Source organism: Pleuronectes platessa, chromosome 4 (genome assembly GCF_947347685.1).
Source record: "Pleuronectes platessa chromosome 4, fPlePla1.1, whole genome shotgun sequence".
Lineage (NCBI taxonomy): Eukaryota > Metazoa > Chordata > Actinopteri > Pleuronectiformes > Pleuronectidae > Pleuronectes > Pleuronectes platessa.
Genome location: NC_070629.1, coordinates 10554937 through 10578935, shown reverse-complemented (window position 1 = coordinate 10578935; position 23999 = coordinate 10554937). Strand labels below are relative to the sequence as shown.

Genomic DNA, 23999 nt, shown 5'->3' with positions numbered 1-23999 from the left:
GATTATAATAAGCTTTAACATCGTTGTAGGAGATGTGCGCTAAAAATAATGATTAGGCATAAGCTTGATTAGTTTGCCTCGCGTTCGATTAACTTCCTTTTCCAAGATAACCTGAAGAAGCTACACTTAATAAAATATGCAGATAGCATCGTTACATCTGCTGAAATAGATGGGTGTTGAATAAAAGTCAGTAGCCTCCCACCTGAATGTCTTTTACATTGCTTTGTATTAATGGAAACATTTCTAGGTGTTTTTGCCTAATTGCAAAAAGAACCAAAATAATATCAGATGCCATCCTTGGGGTTAAAACTCCTGATTAATTAAGAAGATTCTCTGCTACTTCCAAGCATAAATCAAGTGTTGTTTATAGATATTATTTTACTGTCCCCCCTTTTCAAGCATTAAAACATCTGGAGTAATTAAGTGGAATGGTAAAACTTATTTAAAGAGTTGTGGCAGAGTTGGTGGACAGGCGGGGGGTTAGGGCTTCGGTTACCGCCAGCCTGTATCATGTCAGCCAAGCTCAGGATGGCTGGTTTATTTTATTTAACTCTGTGGTGGGTTTGGAAAGTGAAGGGGGTCTCTATGGGAATGTCTGTGTTTCCCTCACCAGATGCTTATCCAGGCCTATCATGGCACACGATGATCCATCTTGCTCTGCTCTCATGTGGAGCCTCTAGAGGCTTTCTTTTCCCCCTCTGAAGCCCCTGACTGGAGATGAGAAGTAGGAGAGGGCGGGAGGGAGTAGCAAAACACACACCAGCGACACTAGGCCCGGGCCTCTAGACAGCTAGTTCCAGATGGATACTTCTGTGTCCAATGTACAGCTTGCACAACAGAGTGTCAAAGATTACTTAAAATTTCTACTATGATGGCTTGAGTTAGTAAGTTTATTTTTATATAATTTTGTACCATTGTTAAACTTCATTAAATGGATTTGGTGACTAATATGCAGTGCAACTGTCTCTTTCTGGTTAATCGTAGCATCCACTCTGCCCTTAAGAAGTAGCCCTGCTCACACAGCATATTATAACTTATTGTAACAGAAAACAAAAATATATATACAAAGATCGTGTTCTTAACCAGTATAACATCTATTATTTGTGATATAGATATGAACGTGAAAATGGTGATGGATTTTTAAATGTACATGTTTGTTGAGCCTTTGGTTATAATTATTGCCTTTTTAGTTTCGCTATTCATAAAACAATCTTTAAAAATAATGTGTTGTTAACCAAAATGATAAAAATGCTCAACTCATAGGAAGGGTTCTCCTCTCAGGCGTGTTCACAACAGCAACAAATCCTCCGCAGGATTCAGGAAAAGGGTGGTGCAGCAGGCGGAGGCAGGACGTAATGTAGTAATTCTGCTGCAGAGATCATATGTTTTTGTTTACATCACATCAACACCGGCTGTTATCACCACAAACTCTATTGACATCTTTGTCAGTTTCATCTATGTGTGTGGCTGCACTTTTTCATCCGGAGATTTTTTGTTAAATTTTTAGCATTTGTCGTGTGTTAGAAGCGTCATCAACACACCCACACGCTCGCGGTGAAGCCTGCGGAGGATCTAATGACTTCTTTACGACTGTATGTGTTGAAGATGCCACTCTCTGAGTCACGTTAGAAAATTCCATGTATAAATAATTTAGATATTTAAATATAGGTGTGGTATGATTAATGATGCGGATGGGTCCAATTATGGCCTCTCATTATGTGGATAGACAGTGCGGTCAGACAGTCGTAACTCTCCCCTGCTTATTGCTAGAATTTACACTTGGCTTCTTCTGATATGTCAACAAGTGATTTTGCTCCTGTGTTCTTCACTTATCACTCACATGTAGAACTGATGTTTATATTTACTTTCTGAATTCATATAATTAGAAACACTGGGCGTCGCTTCTTCTCAAACAATAATCTGCAGTCGAACTTCTCTTCTGTCCACAGGAATGTGTGTGTGTGCGTGTTTGTGTGCGCTCGTCACTGTTAGTTCTCAATCACTGGTGTTGAATCACAACCCTGATGTCCTGGCTCTGGGCGTCACATTATGTCTCGTCTTAAACTACGTGTGGCAGGTGAACTGTGTGCGGACAAAATGTTGGACTTTTTTAAAATTCTACTTGTAAACTCTCGAGCGATCAAACAAGCACAAAGTAAACTTCAGTACAGTTCAGATGCTAATAACTTCTGATTAAAGGAGGGAGGACATACGGCGGGGTGATATGGCACGGTACAAGGTACCCGGGCTACTGCTATTAAAATTAATTTAGTGGAAACCCAACAGTTTGTGACTGCACACATTTAAATGTCAGTTTCTTTAAATTTTCGGTTAATTTCCCAGCCCTAGATTCTATGTACTGTTCAGCTTCTTCATGACAGTTAAACCAGATTGAAAGGATGACTGATGGACAGATATGCACTAATTTAACTGTTGGCAGTTAAACATCTTAGTTGAAAGGTCTTAAACATGCTCCTTATAACTTTCTTTGGCACCCCCCTAAATTCTTACCACTTACAGGCTCCCCAAACACAATTGGATATGATTTCTGAATGAATATTTTGGAGTTCTTTAAACTGTTCTTTTGGCATGGCTGCCCAACAGGTCTGTACAGTTATTGGGGAAACTCTGCAGCATTCTTAAGTCTTCACGTCATGTTTGATTACAAGCCAAAATGACGCATAATTTAGAGGAACACTGCTGTTTTCCAGTATTTGCATGTGTGTCTCTCTCTCTCTCTCTCTCTCTCTCTCTCTCTCTCTCTCTCTCTCTCTCTCTCTCTCTCTCTCTCTCTCTCTCTCTCTCTCTCTCTCTCTCTCTCTCTCTCTCTCTCATTGGATGTTCCAGCCACACAGCAGGCATTGACTTTGTTTACAGACTGCTGTGGTAACTCTCTGATTAACTAGGCCCTGGGGAGTTAATAGCTATTACAGCTAATAGGACAGTTAGTCTTGTCTCTGCTGGAGAGTTGGGGGAGGGAAGGTTGGTCTAATGCACACTCTTAAACCTCATAACAGGAACTGGTGAGCCACAGGTCTTCCTGGTAGATCTGAGCCCTTTAAGTGTTAACCGTCATTTGTGTGTTTGTGTATTACAGCAACAGCTGGAGGAAGAGGCTGCAAAGCCTCTTGAGCCAGAGCGGCCCATTTCACCGCCACCCAGTGAGGCCAAGCACCGCAGCCTGGTGCAGATCATCTACGATGAGAACAGGGTCAGTATACATCACACACATGCATATACACACATACAGACACATACCCTGGTGACTCGCCTCTTAAGTCATAACGACCTTGAATGTGGAAGAGTGAATGGAAGAGTGAGAGGGCGGGATACTTTGCCCCTGTGGTTCAGTGCTGTTTCACTAAACTGAAGAAAGATAATAAATTAAACACATACTCTTGTCTAGAATATTGTGTTGCCTGTGGTTATGGTTATTCAGTTCTCAGAAAATGGCGACTAGCAAGTGTTGGAAATGACTGTGCATCTATAAAGCAATTTAGATTACCTAATAGGTGCAGATTTTGAACAAACCACAAAGTCCTGAGGTCTAGCATGAGTAGAGCCCCATGTTGTCTTCTTCTTTCATAATGTTTCATAAACAACATAGTCAAAGTGTGGATTTCTCGTTTATCACGTATGTGTTATAGCAGCATTCTTTCAAGAAGAAAAAAGTAGGACAGTTGAGAGGTCATATGATGTGAAGTTGGATTTAAGTCACAGTTATCATTGCATGCAGCAGTTCTCTGCAGAGGATTACCTTTTCAATGAAGGGATTCTCAGTGCTCTCAGTCCCCCTAGTGGAGGAATGCCATCTCCTCTTTTATTGTAATTGGCATTTAAAGTAGGGAACTCCTCTCATACTGAATCACAGCCCAGATTGAACCTCTTTGAACAAACCCCCTACGGGAAACCAGCAGTAAAGGTAAAACTTCACAGTTCATATGAAAGGCACTCCTTTCTAACACGTTGAAGGGAAATGGTTTTCATAGCAGTGTAGAGAAAATAAAACGCAAATAGAAAACCTAGTTTAAAACCCATGCAAGCCTGCTTAAGTGCCATTGAGCAAGAGATAATCCTTCAGAGTTCGTGGAATGGTGTTGTGACACACTACTCTACCCTGCATAGATAGCCTCAGATAACCTTGAAAAAACCTCAAAGCCCTTTTGTAGAGAACACCACAGCATAGGGTGTGTTCTTCAGGACTTTCTACCTCACTGTCATCAATCACAGCTTTTGCAGATTGCACAAGACTCAACTGTGAACGGCTTGAATTTTAAGAATGACTCATGACTTACTCCACAATGTAGCCTGACCTCTGTTACACTTTCCACCTCCCTCTGACTGGCAGGATGTACTCCGGCCTACTGGCTCCCCATATAAAGGTTCAGTGTGAAGGATTTACGATTGACGATATGACTTGCGATTCATTTACATAATCAGTCCGTGGCTACGGACGCAGAGACCACGTACAGCTCCACAGCACAGGGGAGAAGGCGCACAGCCCGGCCACAGGGCCACCAAGTCCAGGGCAGACACCCAGGGAGCCATGCACTGCTCCACGAAGAGAGAGATACAGCAGGTGTTTGTGGTTTGTGTGTGTGTGTCTGGGACTGTTATACATAAGCTACGCAATTCTTTTTATAATTAACTGCTCATAGTGATGAATTTGACCCTTGACAAACGTGATCACTAGAAGTTTCAACAGTAGAGTTTAGTCTGGCGGAGGTGGAGTGAGATTTGACAGAGGAGGCTCGTCCTTCTCTTTGTCTCTGTATTCTCTTCTTATTTTCTTCTTCCGACAATGATTCACTGATGGAAAAACCTGTCAATGATCTGAATATCTTTAATTTATTATCTGGGGCAACAGGGCTTCTTCTGAATGGTCAAATATACTGACATGCAGAGCGTGAATGCTTGGCGCAGGGAACACCATTTGAAGATACAGATGAATATGCATTTTCGATATCGTGCAGCCCTAGTGTGAACACATTAAAGATGCATAGAGGATATATTTAGATCACTAAGGTCACATTCTAAAGTGTGGTCTGGGTTTTATATGTGGACAGTTGTAGCTCAGGTGATAAAGAGGGTTGTCCACTAATCAGAGGGTTGGTGATTTGATCCCCAGCTCCTCTAGTCTGCATTCTGAAGTGTCTTTTGGTAAGATACTGAGCCCCAAATTGCGCAATATGAAGTGAGTGTGAATGGTTGAATGTGAAGTCATGTGCTTTAAATGGTCGATAAGACTGGAAAAGCCTTTCATGAATACACTGTGTTTGTCAGTGAATGCACAGTCCTGAGCCGTACTGAAGGACCATCCAAAACAAGGTTTGTTCCCATTTGTGTTTTTAAATCACATAGGCTGGCTTTGTACATGACATCCGAAATTATAAAAAAGACAGGATAGATACAATATCTTACAAGTGCGTCAAACTTCCCGGGTGATCTGATTTGCTTGGATCACACCAAGACCCGGACCCAGTCTATATTTTCTTTCTGACAAGTACACATTTAGACAGCAATAATGTATGTTCAGTCTACACGATATGCACCTGGCTATGATGACTCCAGCTTCACTTTGCCTTTTTGAGCAGAAGTCACAGTGGTGTCGTCTGTCCCCTCTGGGCTCAGTGTCACCCGCTCTCTCAGACGTGTTTACAGTCGCATTTCTACTGACAGCCCATTGTCAAACCCTGGGGATGGATTAACCAAGTTCACACTTTTCATATTTGGGACCAAGCAGTCATGGACATGAACACAAGAAAAGACAGGCCCGCTGAGACTGCATTATCATAATTCTGTTGAACTATGCTAAATCCTCATGTCTAATCCTGAAATGGCCTCGTAGTGCTGTCCCTCAGTCTCCCTCCCTCTCATGTTGTTTGCTTCAGTCTTTTTTCCTGTTTTTCTCTCATGTGCTCTCTCCACGTGAGGTACAAACGTTTTTTTTAGTGCTGTGATTTTAGTCACATAAGTATCCCCAGTGTGGATAGTTATTCTTACAGATTTATCCCAGGTTTTCTAATGTCTCCATCTTATTTTAAGGGATCATGTGATCCACTGGGGGAAATGCCTTGTTGACAGCAGGCTGCATGTACAACAGTACAGCTGCTAAGCTTATAATGCCACTGCCACAGTAGCAGTCCTTTGTGTGACCACAGGGAGGGGGCATGATTGAAGTAATAGAGCGAGCCTCTGTACTCGGCCTTGTGATGATTAAGTGTGTGTGTTAGCCAAGAGAGAGAGCAGTTCTCTTTGCGTATTTAAATTTTAAAGAAAAATTAATATTGAATATCATCCAATTTATCTCTCCCATTTGCTATATTTGTCATTTCTTGTATCTATTGTTAAGCCATTTCCCAAAAGTTTTGAGGTCAAGTATCTTGCTGTATTTTTGCAAAAATAATCATGGCCGGGAAATAAAGACAAATCCTTGAGCCTCCCCGAGGATAATGGGCTGCTTTTTAATAATTGCTGCTCATTAACTGCTATATAAGGCCACGCTCTTCAGCCTGTTACACCTACTCATGGGTAAGGAAGCAACAGGAATGAGTTTATTGTGTTAACATAATTGCATTGCATAACTGTATTTTAATCGTAGATAGAGCAGTGGTATGATGTGACTTTATCACATAAGTAAGCAATGCCGAAACTAACTGTCCCCTTAAATTAAATCAAGCTGCATCAAATTGCACACACTCATAGGTATGGATTTGTCCCAGGTTTTCTCTTTGCAGTTCAAACAGGAAATGTTGAAAAACTTAATAATGTAATGATAATAGGCTGTCTCAAAATTCTTAAAGATACTGCAGATCTAAATCACTATATAATCAGCGTGTTTACTTACTCCAGCTACACTTAACACTTAGGAAGAAAAGAAGGGCAAACTAATTTTCTTATGCACGACACATCTGCAAATGTGTTTAGCAACGTTTGCAATATTGCAACTGATGCAGTACAGTGGAAGCTGAGTCAAGCCAGGCTTGCTAAGCACAGTCATCCATAGCTAGCTAGAGCCAGTCACCCATCCAGGTTTTAACATCAATACACAGAAGTCTAAATTATGCCTGACATGGCTGAAAGTGAACCTAGCTTCCAGAGCCAGAAGCCTGCTGGCATCACAAGTGCAGTAAAAGATGAATGTAAACAGGCACTATCCAAGATCCTTTATGCTGTTTTGAGATCAGATGCAAGGAGAGATATCACTTGCCCTTCCGTTTATTTATAAGTATTGTTTGCCCTGATGGCACACCAATGATGGAGAGTATGTGCAAGGCTAAATCCTCAGCTCTTCATTTTGCCTTAAGACTTAGAAGAAATGCACAGGGCAATTTTACTCATGCCATTAGCTTCCCTCACAGGTGACTCAGTTCAAAGCCTTTGTTGAGTCAGGTTGAGCTGTTTGCTTGAGCTCCTCTGGAGTCCTACATCCATGACTGTTAGCGTGAGCACTGAGTAAACTTAGGAGTAGATCCAAAACACCTCCTGCGATGCCTCTACAGTGAAGGCAGAGTGAAAGGGACAAGTGAAGCAGCATGGTGGGTGGTGAAAAGTAAAGGTTGACACGCACATACACACCGGCAGGGTCTCTCTGTTATCACCTTTGAAGTTTCTCCCACATCTTCCCCCTCCATCCACCCCTCTCTCTCCCTGTAATCCCATTCTTGCTGCGTATGTGTCATTCCTGACAGGCTCACTGCGTGGTCACTGAAGGGAATGAAGTAGATGGATAGCGACAGAGCATGTGGTTTGTCACCATAAGTGGGGTGTGTTTGATCGATGAAGGGCGATAATGTACAGAGTGGAATGAGGGGAATAGTGGCGCAATAAATATAAATGTATGGAGGAGCGGAGTTTTTCGCTGCTCATCTTCATGCCCCATCACCTCTCCATTGTTGCGTTATGGTCATTGCCAGGAAGTTTTGTTTTAAGATGCTGGTTGTTGTAGGTGTGTAGGTAGTGAGCTGGAGGTTAGATTTTTCTCTGTCTTTCATCAGATGTCTCTTATGAGATAAGCATCGAAGCCCTTTAGCCCCCCCTCCTCCTCCCCCAGTTTTTTTTGCACCTTCTCTCCCACTCATTTTCTATTCCACTCCCACTTGCTTTCCTGCCTGCCTGGGCTCTCTCTCTCTCTCTCTCTCTACCTCCCTGCACAGGGGAGGTGAGTAATCTTTTTTTTTCTGGGAGGGGAGCGAGGGAGCTATGGCCCATCTAGAGTTAAAAGCTCTAATAATAGTCAGTGCATCCGTCTCTTCGTCTATCTATCTATCTATTCATCCATCCATCCATCCATACATCCAGCAGTATGTCCGTCAGTCTGTCCAGTGAGAAGCGGCGTAGCCTCTGTGATCCAGTGAGCGTGCTCACTTCGTTGCCGTGGTGATGGCAGAGGTGCAGGCAGCTGGCTAATGCACTACTTCTGTTGTGTTCCCTGACCAGAAAAAGGCAGAAGAAGCTCACAGGATACTGGAGGGATTGGGACCCAGGGTAGAACTGGTGAGTGGAGACTTTATCTTTGTGTTTTATTATGTATCTTTTTCTCACTCTCACATCTTTGCTTTGTCATGTGTGATGATTTTGTTGAGGGTCAGGTTAGAGGAATAAAGGATGTTAGGGAGAGACCAGGAAATGGTCTGAATCGGTCAACTGATTTGCCCATCACCACTGTAAATGAATGAAGTTAAATATTTGATATATGTACTCATGTACACAGTTAAGCAATATCAAACATATTTCACATATTAAACGTTGTAAATATCAGAATATAATATATGTTCCAACCCACAAGCAATAGAAACACAGCCACACAGAAAACTTTTTACTTCACTACATTTTCAGAACTGGGACACTTGCTCAGCCTTACATTAATAGCAATCCTTTGGCTGCAGTTATATATTTTTTTATGTTTTGTTTTTTAATTTGTATTTACTCATGCATACTGTATCTGTCTATCATTTGCTCAGACACACAAAAACACTAACTAAGTGAATTTGATCAGTTCGTACTGTGCAACAAATTATTTTAAGATGCTACACTTAACAGATTCTGTTCCTGCAGTGATTCATTTTGAGCTAGATCAAGTTATTTGACCTCTGTCAGTCAGAGCTTCGACTCACTTTTTATTTAATTAACATTTCTGCAAACATTTAACTCCTACATTAGGTGGAGTTTATCATTGAGACATTGGGGGGATATTTTAATAAAATCTGTCATCTGTCCTTCATGTATATTCATCGTTGCAATCATTTACACAACAAATTCTTTGATCTTTTTGTTTCTTGTCCTGTTCCAGCCTCTGTACAATCAGCCTTCTGACACCAAGCAGTACCATGAGAACATCAAAATGTGAGTCTGTCATCAAATGCTTCTACAAAATGTTTTATAAACACTCTATTATACAAGCTGCTGAAGAGTTGGACCGTTACAATAAGAGCTCACATAGACCTTTAAAACATTACGACAACAAGACACTACTATACTTTGATTGCTGCGGTCAGAAGAAAGTGTAGGATAATTGATTGTATTTATAGGAGATATTTGTTGGTTTATACATTTAATAAAGTGGTGACTCTCTTTAGAAAATTGCTTTTATGTATATAATATAGATATATCGAGATGCTTAATACAAAAAGAAATGCACAGAGCCCATTCTCAGAAACTTTGCCTCAAACAAACCAATAATTTCTGATGTCACGGCTGTACAGTCACTGTCCTCAGCCTTGCACCCAGAATCACCTCAACCCACCATACAACAATTATTTTATGAATTTAACTTAATTAACAATTGCTGCAAATCCTGCTGTTAGGGAGAGATTAATGATTCAAGTTTATATTCTCTGAAATACTGGAGCATTTTTTGTCCAAATTTGACATAATGCTCAAGTCCCTTCTTCAGGGACTGAGCATTGCCTTTTTACTTTGTTATACCGCACAGGAGTAGGCTTAAGTCTGTTACCCATGGTTGTGTTCAGGAAACAGAAGAGCGACACATGCTACAGCTCCATATTCCAATGATCCTTGTCTTTTTTGTTTTCCTCTATAAATTTACTTCTACCATTAGAACGTAGAGACAGAGGTGATTACAATTACCCTTGACTTAATTTTTTGACCCTGATATTATGACATAAAATAATAACAGCAGGATTATTTTCGCAGCATCCAAGGTTGCATTAGGTTAATGATGAATAAATCATGACAATTTAGCATGTTGGAAGATATCTGCATTGAGGCCATCTTTATTAATGCGGCTCATCATAATCTTCTAAGTACCATTATTCACTAAGGCACATCAAAGAGCAGTAGAAGGGTTATACTGGTGCATCTCAACCGTTGGCACAGTGGTTTGGGCACAGTAGCATACCACAAGATGTGTCTGACCTCGTAGCCACACATGGCTCTGTCTTCATTCCTTTTGATCCCTTCATCGTTTGATCAGTATGATTGCCTCAAAGCAATTATCTGAAAACTCTCCCCTCTTTCTCTCTCTGTGCGTGTGTGTGTGTGTGTTATTAAATATCACTATGTTGCTTTGAGCCAGCACAATCGACTTCTTTGTTTTGCTAACCGGTTTGATAACCTTGGCACTTATCCCTGCTGGGATAGAGGAGTACTAATATCTGCTCAGGATTTCATCCCAGTTCGTCTCCTGCACACTCAGGGCTATAACCAGTCAGCTAATGATAAATGCAGCCTACTATTAAGACAAAATCTAACTTTGAGGTCTGAACAGCTCGTGTGGTTGTACCATTGGACAACATCTGTCATAAGCGTGTGTATAATGAATCTTTCAACCATCATGTCTTGTAGGTATTGTGCCAAATTAGTGTTCGCTGATATCTCAGAAATGGCACAGGCCTAGGGCAGGACAAAGGGAACCTTTCGTTAGGCTTTAGGGCTGCTGATCTTCCACTTTGCCATCTGCTGTCCAGGGGACAATGCAATATCTGTCTTTAAAGCGTTCTCACCCATACTTTGCTCAGTATGTGTTTGTTTGCATGTTTGGATATGTGGAAGTGTTAATGTTGGTTGGTGGTTAAGGCTGTAAAGATTGAATGTGTTTGTAATTGCAGATAACATGTGTGGAATGAAGCATGGGTCATGGGTCATCCTGTGTGTTTTATCACTCTAGATCCTAAATGTTTTAATGCTGGCTTCTCATTTTCCATAAACTTGCGCACCATGATTTGCCCACTTCCTCATCCTCTGTCCTTGCTTGTGACCCGAGGGACCCCGTGGCTCAGCTGAAGTGACTAATGTAGAATACGATTACATTAATCAGCGGGGAACGTGACCTTACAACTGACAGATTAAGTGTCAGGAATAAAAACTCTGTCTTGCAGCAAAGAAAGACACAAACGGAGTGGCTGCCTAAGGAGATTACTGGCCTTGACCTTTATTTGAAGCACTGTGGCTAGCTCTTCCCAGCCCAGACAAGTTTTATAAGTTTGGCTCCCCTCACTGTCCTTCCCAGCCAGCAGCAAGTTTGAGTATCGAGCGGTGGCATACAAGGACAGCCATTGTATGTGTGTGTGTGTACGCGTCTGTTTGTTTGTATATTGGATAAAGATGTTGGGCAGAAAAAGTCAAGAAAGAGTAACATGTTTGTGAAACATGTAATGTATGAGAGAACTGTGATGAAAGCTAAAGCATTGTTTGAATTTTGGTTTTCCTTGAATGCCCTCACCGTCTCCTTTTCTCTCTATCCCTCTGCCACTCTGTTTTCTCTCTGCCTCTCTTTCGTCATCCCTCTCAGAAACCAGGCAATGAGAAAGAAGCTCATCTTATACTTCAAGAGGAGAAATCATGCTCGTAAGCAGTGGGTAAGTAGAGAACTCGACATGTGTGACACTCTACTGGGACTCAGATCATGCCTGATAACTTGAGAGAAATTGGTCAAGCTGCTTCATGAAGTTAGTAGTCTTTTTTGGCAGACCAAAGAAGAATAGAGCTCAAGGCTTGGTTGGTTGTCAGTAAGTTATTGCTATCAGGAGAAACGATTTATAAAAACATACAAAACTAATCTCTTACTGTCACCATGAAAGCAAATTCCAGAGATTTTTTATACATCTGCTGAATTCAGCCAAGCACCATAATGAGCATTGTGCGGGGTTAGTAGCCGCTCTTGCCTGGCAGTGACTGAGCAAGACTGAGCCAAAGAGCATGACTATAAATAAAGCAGAGATCAATGGGGCGAGCTCTGATGCTGGAGTCAGACGAACAGCTTAAAATCAACAGGCCTGACAGAAAATCATTATTGCAAACCAAGTCCACAGTTTTATCCAGTAGATTCCACAAGTTGTGAATATGGCAAAATATAGCTTTTTCAAAGAAAGTTTCCAAGCGTAGATATATAATCAGAAACAATTGTCCTTACAGCTCTGCATTCATTATGTATTGAAAGTTTATGTGAAGTCAGTGAGAGGAGTTTTTCAAATGCCGCACCTTTCTCAAAACGCATGTGAGACATGGATGAGTGTCCTATCTTCTCATGTTGTGTCTAAGTGGGGGAGGTAGCTCCTCCTGGGCTGAGCGAGGGGAGACATCACCTTGTTGTTTATGAGCCTACTGAGGGTCGTGTCTGCGCCAGGGTTAATGGTCTGCTTTACAGCCTGCTTGTGAGGAAGCTGGGAAAACAGTGGGCCGTCGTCTGTCAGAGCAATGGCTCAAGGCCAGACTCCCCATAGAATACCAAAATATCACCTTGCCCCCTCTGGGCATGTAAAGGTACATGTTCAGAGACACTGAGACTAAGGAAGTTTACTGACTGTGATTATTGAACTGTTGGACAGCCTTTCTTTTGGCAGATGTTTTATTTGAACAATACCTGTTAAATGCGCAGTGTAGGATTTAGGAGAGATTTAGGATCTAGCCGCAGACATGGAATATAGTTAATTTGTAAATAATAACCCGTAGCTGTGAATTGCGTTTTTTTTTAGCATAGAATGCAATGCGCTCTTTATATCTTCATTGGGAGCCTGTCCTCTTCCACATAGACCATTATGTTTCACCACGATTTTTCCATAATGGCCAAGAAAACAATGAATTTAATCTTTTGAAATTAGAAAATAAAAAAGACATGTCTGGAAATTTAGGGTAAACGATTTAAACCAGTAAATACTTCACTCTGCACTTTCAAAAGTTGTGCAATTATACTTTTTTTGAACTTTGTGGTCCATTCAGTTTGTGTCTTGACATCAAATGTAAGCGATATTGTAGATCATTTATTGGATCCGCATTGGATTAAGCTCTTTGCCTTTTCTGTTTTGCTTCAGGAACAGAAATTTTGCCAGCGATATGATCAGCTGATGGAAGCCTGGGAGAAAAAGGTAGAGCGCATCGAAAGCAATCCGCGGCGCAGAGCCAAGGAAAGCAAGGTGCGGGAGTATTACGAGAAACAGTTCCCAGAGATCCGCAAGCAAAGAGAGATGCAGGAGCGCATGCAGAGGTGAGATCACAGTTTTTTTGGTTTATGTGTGTGAAAGTTAAAAAAGGCCGTTCATTTCTGGAACTGATTTAATACTTTTGCTTTGTTGCGTTGTTACTGTGATTACCTTAAATAATGAATGTGGATTAATGTCACTGTGTTACGTGAGTAACTCAGTTGCAGTCTCTATTTTCCCACTTGTAGCCGCGTTGGGCAGAGAGGAGGTGGGCTGAGCTCGTCTGCAGCTCGCAGTGAACACGAGGTCTCCGAAATCATTGATGGAATATCAGAGCATGAGGTAATCTCTAGTGTTACTGTTTAGTTATGTTAAAGTGGTTTGCCCTGCCACCTGCTCTTTCTTATCATGATCATGAGTTTTCAAATGACTATGGAGATATGACATCTAGATGAATGGAGTAGAGAGCTTGTTAAGGCAATAATTAAACTCTGTGTGTGTGTGGTGGTGACTGAACTTCACATAAAAATACTAATGCTGGGCTGTTAAATTATTTGTAAGCAATATACCATAAATACAGCTTATGCTTTAATTTTCTTACTTGATTATTTGTCAATTGTCTTCAGTTGTTTATAAGAACAGGAGTAAATGAGAGAAATGAAGAACTTCAGGCCTGTGTAAAAAAATCCATTAATGACTTCCATATTCAGAACATTGTATTTTGATAAAATATATTTTTGAGTTTCACTTTATTTAAACAGTAGTGCTGATAAATATCATAACTATATCATAATATCATTGAAACCATAGCCTGAAAGAATTGCAAGTCAAAGTCAGATTGGCTCAAGATTAATTGATGTTTTCCCACTGTCACAAGTCACACATTTCCTCTCAAGGGAGTTGAGGGATTAAAGGGATTATACTTAACTGCTACACCATTGGGATATTTGTGGTAACCAAGTTAGCAGGGCTGGCCTAAGCTACCAGCCCTTAAAGGCCACCACAGCCCAGCGGCAATAACAGTTGCTTTACGACAGAAATGTTCCCAAAACTTTGATACCGTCTGACAGTTTTACCTGACTGTCACTTTTTATACAGCCTTCCCTTGTCTCTCTTTCCTCCATTTATAACGTCTCAGTCAACACATAGTGTCAGCTGCAGGTTCATCACAAACTATTGTCCTTATACTCGTCCCTGATGAATGAAAACATCATTGCAATGGTGCATGTTAGCATGTGCTTCTAAATTACAGTTTTCAATGTTAGCTACTCTTGAAAAGGTTTCAGCATCAAACATGTCAATACGGTTCTCATCTTAACAGCATTCTTTAAAAAAATTGTATATTTGTGCTGACATGGCTGCCATAGTTAGAAATATGATTGGTTCATCTAGTAGAAATGTCCGCCTGGGCAGATGATTTGCTAAACCTGTGGTGTCAGACTCCAACTAAATGAGGCACTGCTCTTCTTAGCGTTGAAGGACCATGCTATGAGTGGACATTGCTGAGATAACCACTTGTCATACAATATACCTCTTACTAACATGTCAGCGTGGTCCCATTAAACTGTGTGTCAGAGCACCAGTGTCTTTCTATAAATCCTGTCCCCTTTCCTGAGCTCAGGCATGCTCCTACCATTAAGATGGTTTCCCTCACCAAATCAGCCCGCTCACTCCGGGATAGTGATTTCTGTATTTGGCCTTGTCTACTTCAGAACACAGAGAAGCAAATGCGACAGCTGGCAGTCATCCCTCCTATGCTGTTTGATGCTGAGCAGCAACGCATCAAGTTCATCAACATGAATGGACTGATGGATGACCCCATGAAGGTGTACAAGGACCGACAGGTTATGAACATGTGGGGCGAGCAGGAGAAGGACACTTTCAGAGAGAAGTAAGCAAAACACATGTTTGAAAATATAGTTTGAACTTTTTTACTTTTACATATGTTGACTTATTGGAGAGAATACAGCCGAAATATCTGTCGGTAACATTTCGGAATTTCGCATCCAGAGAGCTTCTTTTTAAGCAATAAACTCAGGTACGTCTTTTGAAGTTTGTGTGACCAATGAAGGGAAATGAGTTGTTTGTAGGGAAGTGAATCTTCCTCTTTTGTGATAAGCAACAGGAGACGATTCAAGCTCATTTACTTTAAAGCAGGGTCAACCCGGAGTCATGTGTCATGTGACTATTCCATGTACCAGTACCATGAGAATATTAAGGTTATCCCTGCCCCACTGTAGAGAATAAATGAGAACAAATTTGTTATAAACATGGCTCAGAAAACGAGGTCTTCGTGGAATTGTTATAATCGTTCTGCGGACTGATAAATATCGGATGATTAACTCTTCATTACAGACCTAATTGATTCATTTTCATTTTCAATGCAATGGTTTTAGTACACCCATTAGATCAAATTTTTTAGAAATATGATTCGTTGTAATTTAAAATGTCTGCGAAGCATAACCCCCTCAGTCTATCGCTTTGTTATTCTGTGATCATCGTTTGTCCTTCAGCAATTGTCAATATTTTGAGTTATTCTCCGAAGCAGGTCTCAATGGTGTGTTTGTTCTGCTTTTACAGGTTCATCCAGCACCCAAAAAACTTTGTTCTGATTGCATCTTTTCTGGAAAGGAAGGTATGGATTTCCCAAATGTTCTGAAATTATTTTGTTGCGCTCTGTTGTCCCGTCTTCTCCAGACATGGTTGTTGAAAACATTATATCTCATTTATGTTTCAGACGGTGGCTGAGTGTGTGCTGTTTTACTACCTGACCAAGAAGAATGAAAACTACAAGAACATAGTGCGGCGGAACTACCGACGCCGTGGAAGAAGCCAGGTATTCTCGTCTTAGAAGCTAACAGTTTCAACCTTTACATCAAGCCCCTTTGTGAGGTGCACCACTCCCTGTTTGTCAGACGAGCTGCAGACACACAAACACCAGATGTTTTCTCGGGCTAACACTTGTCCACTAGACGTCGGCTGCTGTCAGTCATTCATTTATCAGTAACTAGAACCAGTAGCTCAGTGAAGAAAAACATGTTTTCTGTTTCAGTCTTTACATTCTAGGCCTGACTCAATTCTCTGCATTCAAACAGGTTAGGTAAGGACAACCACCAATCAAATTTGGCTCATACATTCACTTGGTTTCAACGATGAACAGATTTTTATGGACCCCATGTCCATCTCATACTTTTTTAACAAAATAAATCGCATTCCTGGAGGACTTGTCATTACATCTGTCACAAAGGTTGTACAAATTGAATCTCGAAACCATAAATATCACTTTGACCTCACAAAACATATTTTTGGCCACAATTATCTTTATGCTTATTATGGTTAAACATACCTTAGACATTATATGAGGCTAGGCAGGCATGAATGTAAACTGCAAGTTAGCTTTTTGATGAAAGTAAACTTGGTGGAGTGGGAAAGTTTTGGTTGTGCAAAATGATTTAATCTCCTCTAAAACAAAAAGCGGAGTATCTTGCTGTGTCGTGTATGAACACAATCTCAGTATCAAGCTTGTTTAAGCTATAAAATGCCAAAGGTGGCTCAGTAGTGCTGATCAAGTGCCACAGATTGCTCAGCACCTCATGTCAGCACGATTTCCATACTCACACTTTTTCTTGAACACAGGTAATTTCTATTGCCAATGAGCTCCCAGTTATTACTTAGCCTCAGATCAGGTGCTATATGTTTAACATTACAGTGGCAGGTGCTTACAAAATGGCAGATTAATTTACTGCCGACCTTTTCCTGTGGGTAGGAGGATGGTATCACCTCATTTTACCTGAAGAAACCTCTGCTTATTACCTAGCAGCAGCAACTAGCACTAATGGCTCACAGACACAGAGGGAGGTAACGGCAGAGGAGGAACAGAAAGTGCAGTGCTATATGTCAGAATGACTACAAATAATAATGGAGATTATGTTTGGATAGTGAAGGTGAGAATAAGTAATAGGCTAATGCAAATCTTAATGTATTTTCAGCATTACTGAGTGGGGTGGCCGACTGTAGGCATGGCCCTGGATCATCCTGGGGAAATTTTAGAAGCAGCGCTAACACTTCAACATATTCACGGTGGATAGAGATTATTAGAGTGATACATCTGGAGAAAGGGAAAGGAAAAGTGGAAGAGCTTGCCTAGAGGCATAAGCTCGAAGGCAGCAACTCCAAACACTTCAAACGGAGCAGCAGATGGTTTCGCTGTTAGTATATCTTCTTTGTCAGTGTTCAGCAGTGTTAAAGGTTTTTTGGTCAGTTCTGTGTCTCTGTACTCATCTGAACTCTAACCCATAAAGCCCAGACAGGCAGGAAGCTGGTGAGGAAGTGGTTCGGGGTGTTTAAAGCACAAAGGTTGTGCAGCAGAAAAGCCCTGCCGTAATTCTGGAAGTTTCACATCCTGTTTGGTTTTGCCTTTGCTGAAAATGAACATGTTTTTTTGACTTTAGGTTAGCAAGTGTATTGTATGTTAAATAAGACAAATCAAGTTTTGGGAAGGGACAAAGAGAGTTGTTCTTAATGCTACACATTTATTTATTTTTGAAAACACGATAGTGCAGTTGTTGTTATCTCATCAGAGAGCCAGGCAAACACTATGTTGTCTACAGTGCTGAACCAGAAGTGTATTCATATAATATCATGGATCAGTTCTGCCACCTGCACAAGGTGAAATGAGAAATCTCTAATGATAGAAAAATATTGGCGTAATCTACTGAAGTGGCACAAAAGCAAACTTGATTATGACTCTAGTCAAAAGAACACTAAATAAGATGAGTTCCCTTACACGTACAGCTCTGTGTTAACCACAATGGTTTTCCGTGTTTATGTATTAACATGTGTATATCAAATGTGTACGGGTTACAGGAGAGGTTGTGGTGTTTGTGTATCCATATACCTTGGATTATCTTTGTAATAGAATGCCTTGTTTTGACTCTGTCTCCCATCACAGCATGGCCAGCAGCAGCAACAGCAGCAACAGGTGAACCGCAGCAGTCAGGAGGAAAAGGAGAAGGAGGAGAAAGAGAAGGAGGGAGAGAGGGAGGAAGACAAAAATGAAGCTGAAGACAAAGAGGATGGAATGAAGTGAGTCTCTGTATAAATACTGACTAAATCTTTCCACGCTGGACTAATGTTTTGTATCAAACACGTACAATTTTATTTTTGGTCATCAATTTTACGTCTAAATACTGCGTAGAAAAACAACAACAACAGATTGAAAAATAAATAAAAGATGAAGCTGCTCGAAAACCTTTCCACCACATTGGATGGGCCTGAAACTTTACAGCTGCAGCTATCTTCCAGCTCTCTTCATTTCTTCAATGTGCATTTCCTTTTTAGAATTGTTCCAGGTTCAGGTCAGCTGCAGCAAATGGTGTAGGAGTAAGTTTTGGCTGCGGGGAGCAGATCTGGAAATCCAATCATTCTGCAACCCTTGAGCTCTCACTCTCTCACCTCCAGCAAGACTTTCCACCTACCACAAAGTCAAAGTCCATTCGTTGCTCCTATTCAAACAGCTGCTTTTCTGTTTGTGCTTCTCCCCTTCCAAAAAGGATGCCAAGTGTCCTTTTTAAATATTCTGTGCTTAAGTTGTTAGTGTTTGTTGGGTTTTTTTGGTCGGAAAAATTTGCAGTATGATTAGTTTAGCTGTGGGCAAGCAGGTGGGTGCAGCACAGGAGGAGGGGGTGTTTTCAGGTACATTTACATCCATAGAATTCTTTAATATTCAATTTCTGCCAATAGATCTCTTTCACCTCATTCTCACAAACTGGACCCTCAACTGATGAATGCAGAATTATGTCTGTGTTCATGGACTTTTCAGTGATCTCAGCTGTGGCTTTGCACTGCAGCAGTTTCAATTGATGGCAGTTAATAGAAATAGATAAGCAGCTGTGCCAAACTGAAAGGAGGAGATGATGATGATGAAGCATTGCCTTCTGCATCCCTGCTCTGAGGCGAGGCCAGGGGGACTCCATGACTCCCAGCGCCCCCTGCTACCTGCCCGTTACCCCTGACACAGCTGGCGCAGCTATATTTAGTGTGCCACCAGCTCCTCTCAGCAAGATTAATGTAGCTGAGGGAGGGTGAATGGAGGAGCAGTGGGTTCAAACTCAATGGCTCTCTCCTGGCATGGCTTTGTGCTGACACTTGATATCTAGCGGGAAAAAGAAGAACAGTGTGCATACACTTGGCCAGGTTTGACTCACTAATGCTCAGGCAGTGTAGTGGCTCAGACATCAGGGACATGAGGGTGACAGACAACAAGACTATATTGGTATTATTAACATCTCCCTACTCTCTTTTTTTTTTTTTTTTTTTACAATTACTCAATACAATATGATATATATATATTTATAATTTTGAATGATAACTCACAATGTACATGGCAGATTCTGTCTCAGGATTTTTGCATTTGATGTGATGTTGAGACACATGCACAGTTGGATTAATACAACTGTGTTGTTGTCAGTCTAAACCATTTTTCATGTCAATGCTTTCCAAAATTTTGAGAACTGTGCCCTCTATTTTTGGCTTCTATATCATTGATGCATCATATACATCATACACCCTTCAAACCCCCCATGTGTATCTGTAGCTGACTCTGTTGACATTTCTCAAATGCAGGGACGACACCTCTGGAGAGGATGCGGAGGACAAAGAGCCGACTGTGGCTTTCAAGGGTCGACGCACAGCCAACAGTCAGGGGCGCCGCAAGGGCCGCATCACCCGCTCTATGACCAGTGAAGTAGAGGAGACCACTACACCCCCACTCAACAATGAGCTTGGTCAGTCTCTGCTTATTTGTTACGTCTTATTTAATGTAAAAAAAATTGCGTGCTGTACATTTCAAACAGTTTTTTTATTTGTGAGTGATTTGCATCAACATTACTTTTGGTAAATTACGTTTAACTTTTCATTTTTTATTCATCGCGAGGAATCTGCAATCTGGGTTCAAACGTTATAGAAAGAAAATAAAAGATATGAAAAATTGTTAAAACCTATAATGTAGGATGAAATAATGTGTAACTGTCAGGAGCAATAAAATTAAAAAGAATTTACAGTGTAATTATTTCACTACCACCTTTTTGATCAACTTTGATTCAGCTATGGTCTCCTGTCCCACACCACAAGAGTGCACTATTGTTCCTTTTGTCTTCTTTCACTTATTCACATTCAGTCATACGCTTATCACTTTATACTAAAGTGACACTTGTAAACATACTAAGAAATCAAGGCGGTGAAAAAGTGCGACTACATGAGTTCAAATCCTGTTTGTGTTATTTGAGTACAAATCCTCTCTGTGTAAGCAGTGACCCCTCACCTAGCTCTTTGTTTCCTCACTGGTGGCAAGTCAGCCATGAACACACCAACACTCTTGCTGCAGGCTATAAACAATTTTTGATTATTCAGCAGTTTTGTAGTTGTTATATGCTGTAGTCGCCCTTGCAGCATAGGTTTTAGTTACTGGGAATCCCCAGGTGACTTTGGCTGTAGAGAATCTCATAAGCACAAGCCCCCCCTTCCGCCACTGTTTGGACGCATGAAAAGAGGCCCCTTCTCTGCTGTCTGCTGCGCATGGCCAGGGTCGGCCCTGCTTGTGGTTTATGCAGGGAAAGATCCCAGTTGTTATGTCTATAATCATTAACTGACTTCTCTCCTTGGATTTCCTGCTTCCTCCACCTAAAACAAACAGTCCCTAGCGACCCACGCTGCAGTGTCTCCTTAGCAAGCAGCACAAGCCACCCTGCCCCCTCTTACTTATTCTTTTCTTCTCTTATTTCTCTCTCTATTTCCCTTCCTCTTGTCAGTCACTCCCTAACTGACTTTGTGACAACTGCCCACCCACCCCCACCTCTGCCCGCCTTCTCTGACTTCTCTATTTTTTTTTTTTTTTTTTTTATTACAGCCAATCTGGAGATGAATGAGAGCTCTCGCTGGACTGAAGAAGAGATGGAAACTGCCAAAAAAGGTAATAAGATAAACATTTCCCCTGCCTGTGAAATGTAACTTCGTCACAGTTACTCGCATAACAATCCATCAAAGAAAAGACTATCAGCAGAAGATCAAGGGCCGTTCTTTCGATAGCATAGACAAGTGATGCGGCTGTGACTTCCTGTTTGTGAGGCAGCGGCTGCCACGTGCTGCTTGGTTGTGTCTATGCATGCGTTTGTTCATGCGTGTGTGTGTGCGTGCGTGCGCCAGTCTGCCTGGACTGGGTCTTTTGCTCTTTGGAGCCATTTCCCTGTCTCTCTGGGTCAAGGCAGCCTGTCTTTTTTTTATCAGAGAGGCTGTAAAGTCTGCCTCTTATCAGCAAGCAAAGGCAGCAGTCATTAGCCTAGCTTGTTTATTGTCTCTGACCGAAGATTACCCAGAAGCCTATTCTCAGAGGCTGCTGACATTCTGCCGGTTTTCCTTGCACCAGTTGTCCGCGTGAATGCATCTGACAGTGTTTGTTGCGTGGAGTGCGTGAAACTCAGTGGCAAACTGAATGAGCTCCTTCACCCTCTGTGGTTTCTAATTTGTACTACTCTGTTGATAGGGATTCCCCGCTGATGTGTTACACCAGACATACAGTCTGCTTCTCATCTGTTGGGGTATTTAAAAAAAAAAGACAGATGTTGAAAGTGGTGTGTGTTTCAAGAAAATGTGATAGCTGCTGAGGTCAGCTACGTTAATATTTGATAACCTTACTTTTGACTCCTCACCTTAACAAAACTCAGCCCGATTCATATATTTAATGTATCTTTTTATGGATTTTTTTTTTTAATCTAGGGCTTAGGTGGCTGAGTGCTGCTTCTTCTAATGTGAAGTCTTGCTCTGCACATGACTTGACAACAATTTCACTTCAATGCGGCTACTTTGTGGCCATTTCTACATGATGTGTCATCATGCTTTGTGTGACTCTCACTTCTGCTTCTGACAAATTTAACCTGTCCTTCCCTGAATCAACAGCAGATGAAGTGCCTCTTGCAATCAACTATCGGCAGCTTAAAGACCATATTGAAACCATTTAGAGGAGTTGTCTCATCTATCTTGAGCTGTATGTCGCTGTGTGTGTGGTGTCTCCTGCAATTTGGAGTTTGTGTATGCAGGTGTGTTTGTCTGTTGATAGGTTATTTTGTGATAACTGGCGCTGGCCTGGCTTGAACATGGTCTTGTGTTGTAATCCTGGTTAATGTCTACAGTTCCATTCTCCTGCAGTGGGATAAGTTGAGGGGGGCTCCATCCCAGAGGATAAGCCTGACAGCTTGGTGGAAGCAGGTTTTCTATGAAGCGCTTATGTAACCACAACCACACAACCCAGCTACAGCACCAAGGGCCGAAGAGGAGGAGGTGCTCTTTCTCATCGACGCTAACAACCACCCCCACACCTGCTCAAAGGGATTCCCCTTCCAACAACTGAACTCCTCCAAGATCCTAACCACAGCCATGCTTTTCCTTACCGAACTGGATCAGCTGTCAGTGTGCTCTCACTTACAGGTGCTTGATATCCATATGCTTTAAAGAAGCTTAGGTGTCTTGATGCTAGTGTGTTTATCCCCTTGAAATAAACAGATCTGAATAATGGCATCAATATTGATTGGCTGGACAGCGGCACTCCAGCAAGGCAGCACCAGTCTGCCCTACCTTGGAGTTCGGCATAGATCACTCTTGTCTTCTCTGCTCTCAAAAGAGTGGTACCTCAAATAAGGGACAGACAATCTTTGTAAAGTCTCTCTCATTAACCGACCAGCTCTGTCTGCCCATGTGTATGGCAAAGGTTGTGTCTGTGTGCTCTTGGTCCGAGCTGTGTGTGTTTGCATGTGCACTGTTCTTGGCTGACGTTTATGTAAGTGCACTAATCTGGCAGGCTTTGCAGGCAGCTGGATAACAGCCCCTGCTCTGCTTGCTGGAAGAGCTCATTTAAAGGAGCAGCAAGGAGAGTATACCATATTATCTTTTCCTCTCTTTTTTCTCCACTGTTGCTCTATCTCTGCCTTCCGCTCTGTCTCCGTCTCTCTTGGATGGGAGATGGCGGCAGCCCAGATTGGCAAGAGCTGTGGAAGATTTGGCAAGCGGCTCTTTTCCCTCTCGCACTTTCTCTCTCCCATCACTCTGTGCTGTTATAGACTGGTGAGAGGTCACATTCAAGATGAAAAGCAGGTCAGTCAGGAAAAATGTGAAAGCCTTTATGCTTTCTCATGGTATCAACATCAACTCCCTTCCTCCCCTCCTCTCTTCCCCCCCTCTTCTCTCTTTGCAGTCTCCACTTCTGTATCCTCTCTCTTTCTCTATTGTCTCTTTAGCTCAGTGGCTCTGCTATTCTCTCTCTCTCTCTCTCTCTCTCTCTCTCTCTCTCTCTCTCTCTCTCTCTCTCTCTCTCTCTCTCTCTCTCTCTCTCTCTCTCTCTCTCTCTCTCTCTCTGCTCTCTGTTTACTCTTGGACTGCATTAGTGTGTGTTTGTGCCTGTGTGCTTTAGTATTAACAAGAGAGAGAGAGAGAGAGGGAGGGAGGGTTCAAGTGAGTGTGTACTCACTCATGCGGTTGTGTGTGTGCGTGTGTGTGCGTTCGTGCCGCTGTGCCTGCTGGCAGAGGGAGGTAGGGGGAGGGACAGACCGAATGAGAGAGGGAGGGAGGAGA

The 23999-nt window shown here is 41.8% G+C and overlaps 1 protein-coding gene across 9 annotated transcripts in view; it reads left to right on the top strand.

The window, feature by feature from the left end:
* Positions 1 to 23999, top strand: part of ncor2 (nuclear receptor corepressor 2) — an 85892-nt gene that overhangs the window by 34635 nt on the left and 27258 nt on the right. For 5 of the 9 annotated variants that reach the window (XM_053421844.1, XM_053421846.1, XM_053421843.1 and 2 more), the window contains exons 6-17: positions 3098 to 3211; positions 8440 to 8496; positions 9293 to 9345; positions 11753 to 11819; positions 13272 to 13444; positions 13607 to 13721; positions 15092 to 15270; positions 15960 to 16014; positions 16117 to 16215; positions 18331 to 18464; positions 20004 to 20164; positions 21286 to 21348. In XM_053421844.1, the coding sequence (XP_053277819.1) occupies positions 3098 to 3211; positions 8440 to 8496; positions 9293 to 9345; positions 11753 to 11819; positions 13272 to 13444; positions 13607 to 13721; positions 15092 to 15270; positions 15960 to 16014; positions 16117 to 16215; positions 18331 to 18464; positions 20004 to 20164; positions 21286 to 21348 (1270 nt within the window). The remainder of the gene's footprint in view (positions 1 to 3097; positions 3212 to 8439; positions 8497 to 9292; positions 9346 to 11752; positions 11820 to 13271; positions 13445 to 13606; positions 13722 to 15091; positions 15271 to 15959; positions 16015 to 16116; positions 16216 to 18330; positions 18465 to 20003; positions 20165 to 21285; positions 21349 to 23999) is intronic. The other 4 variants (XM_053421848.1, XM_053421851.1, XM_053421849.1 and 1 more) reach the window with 1 other exon arrangement.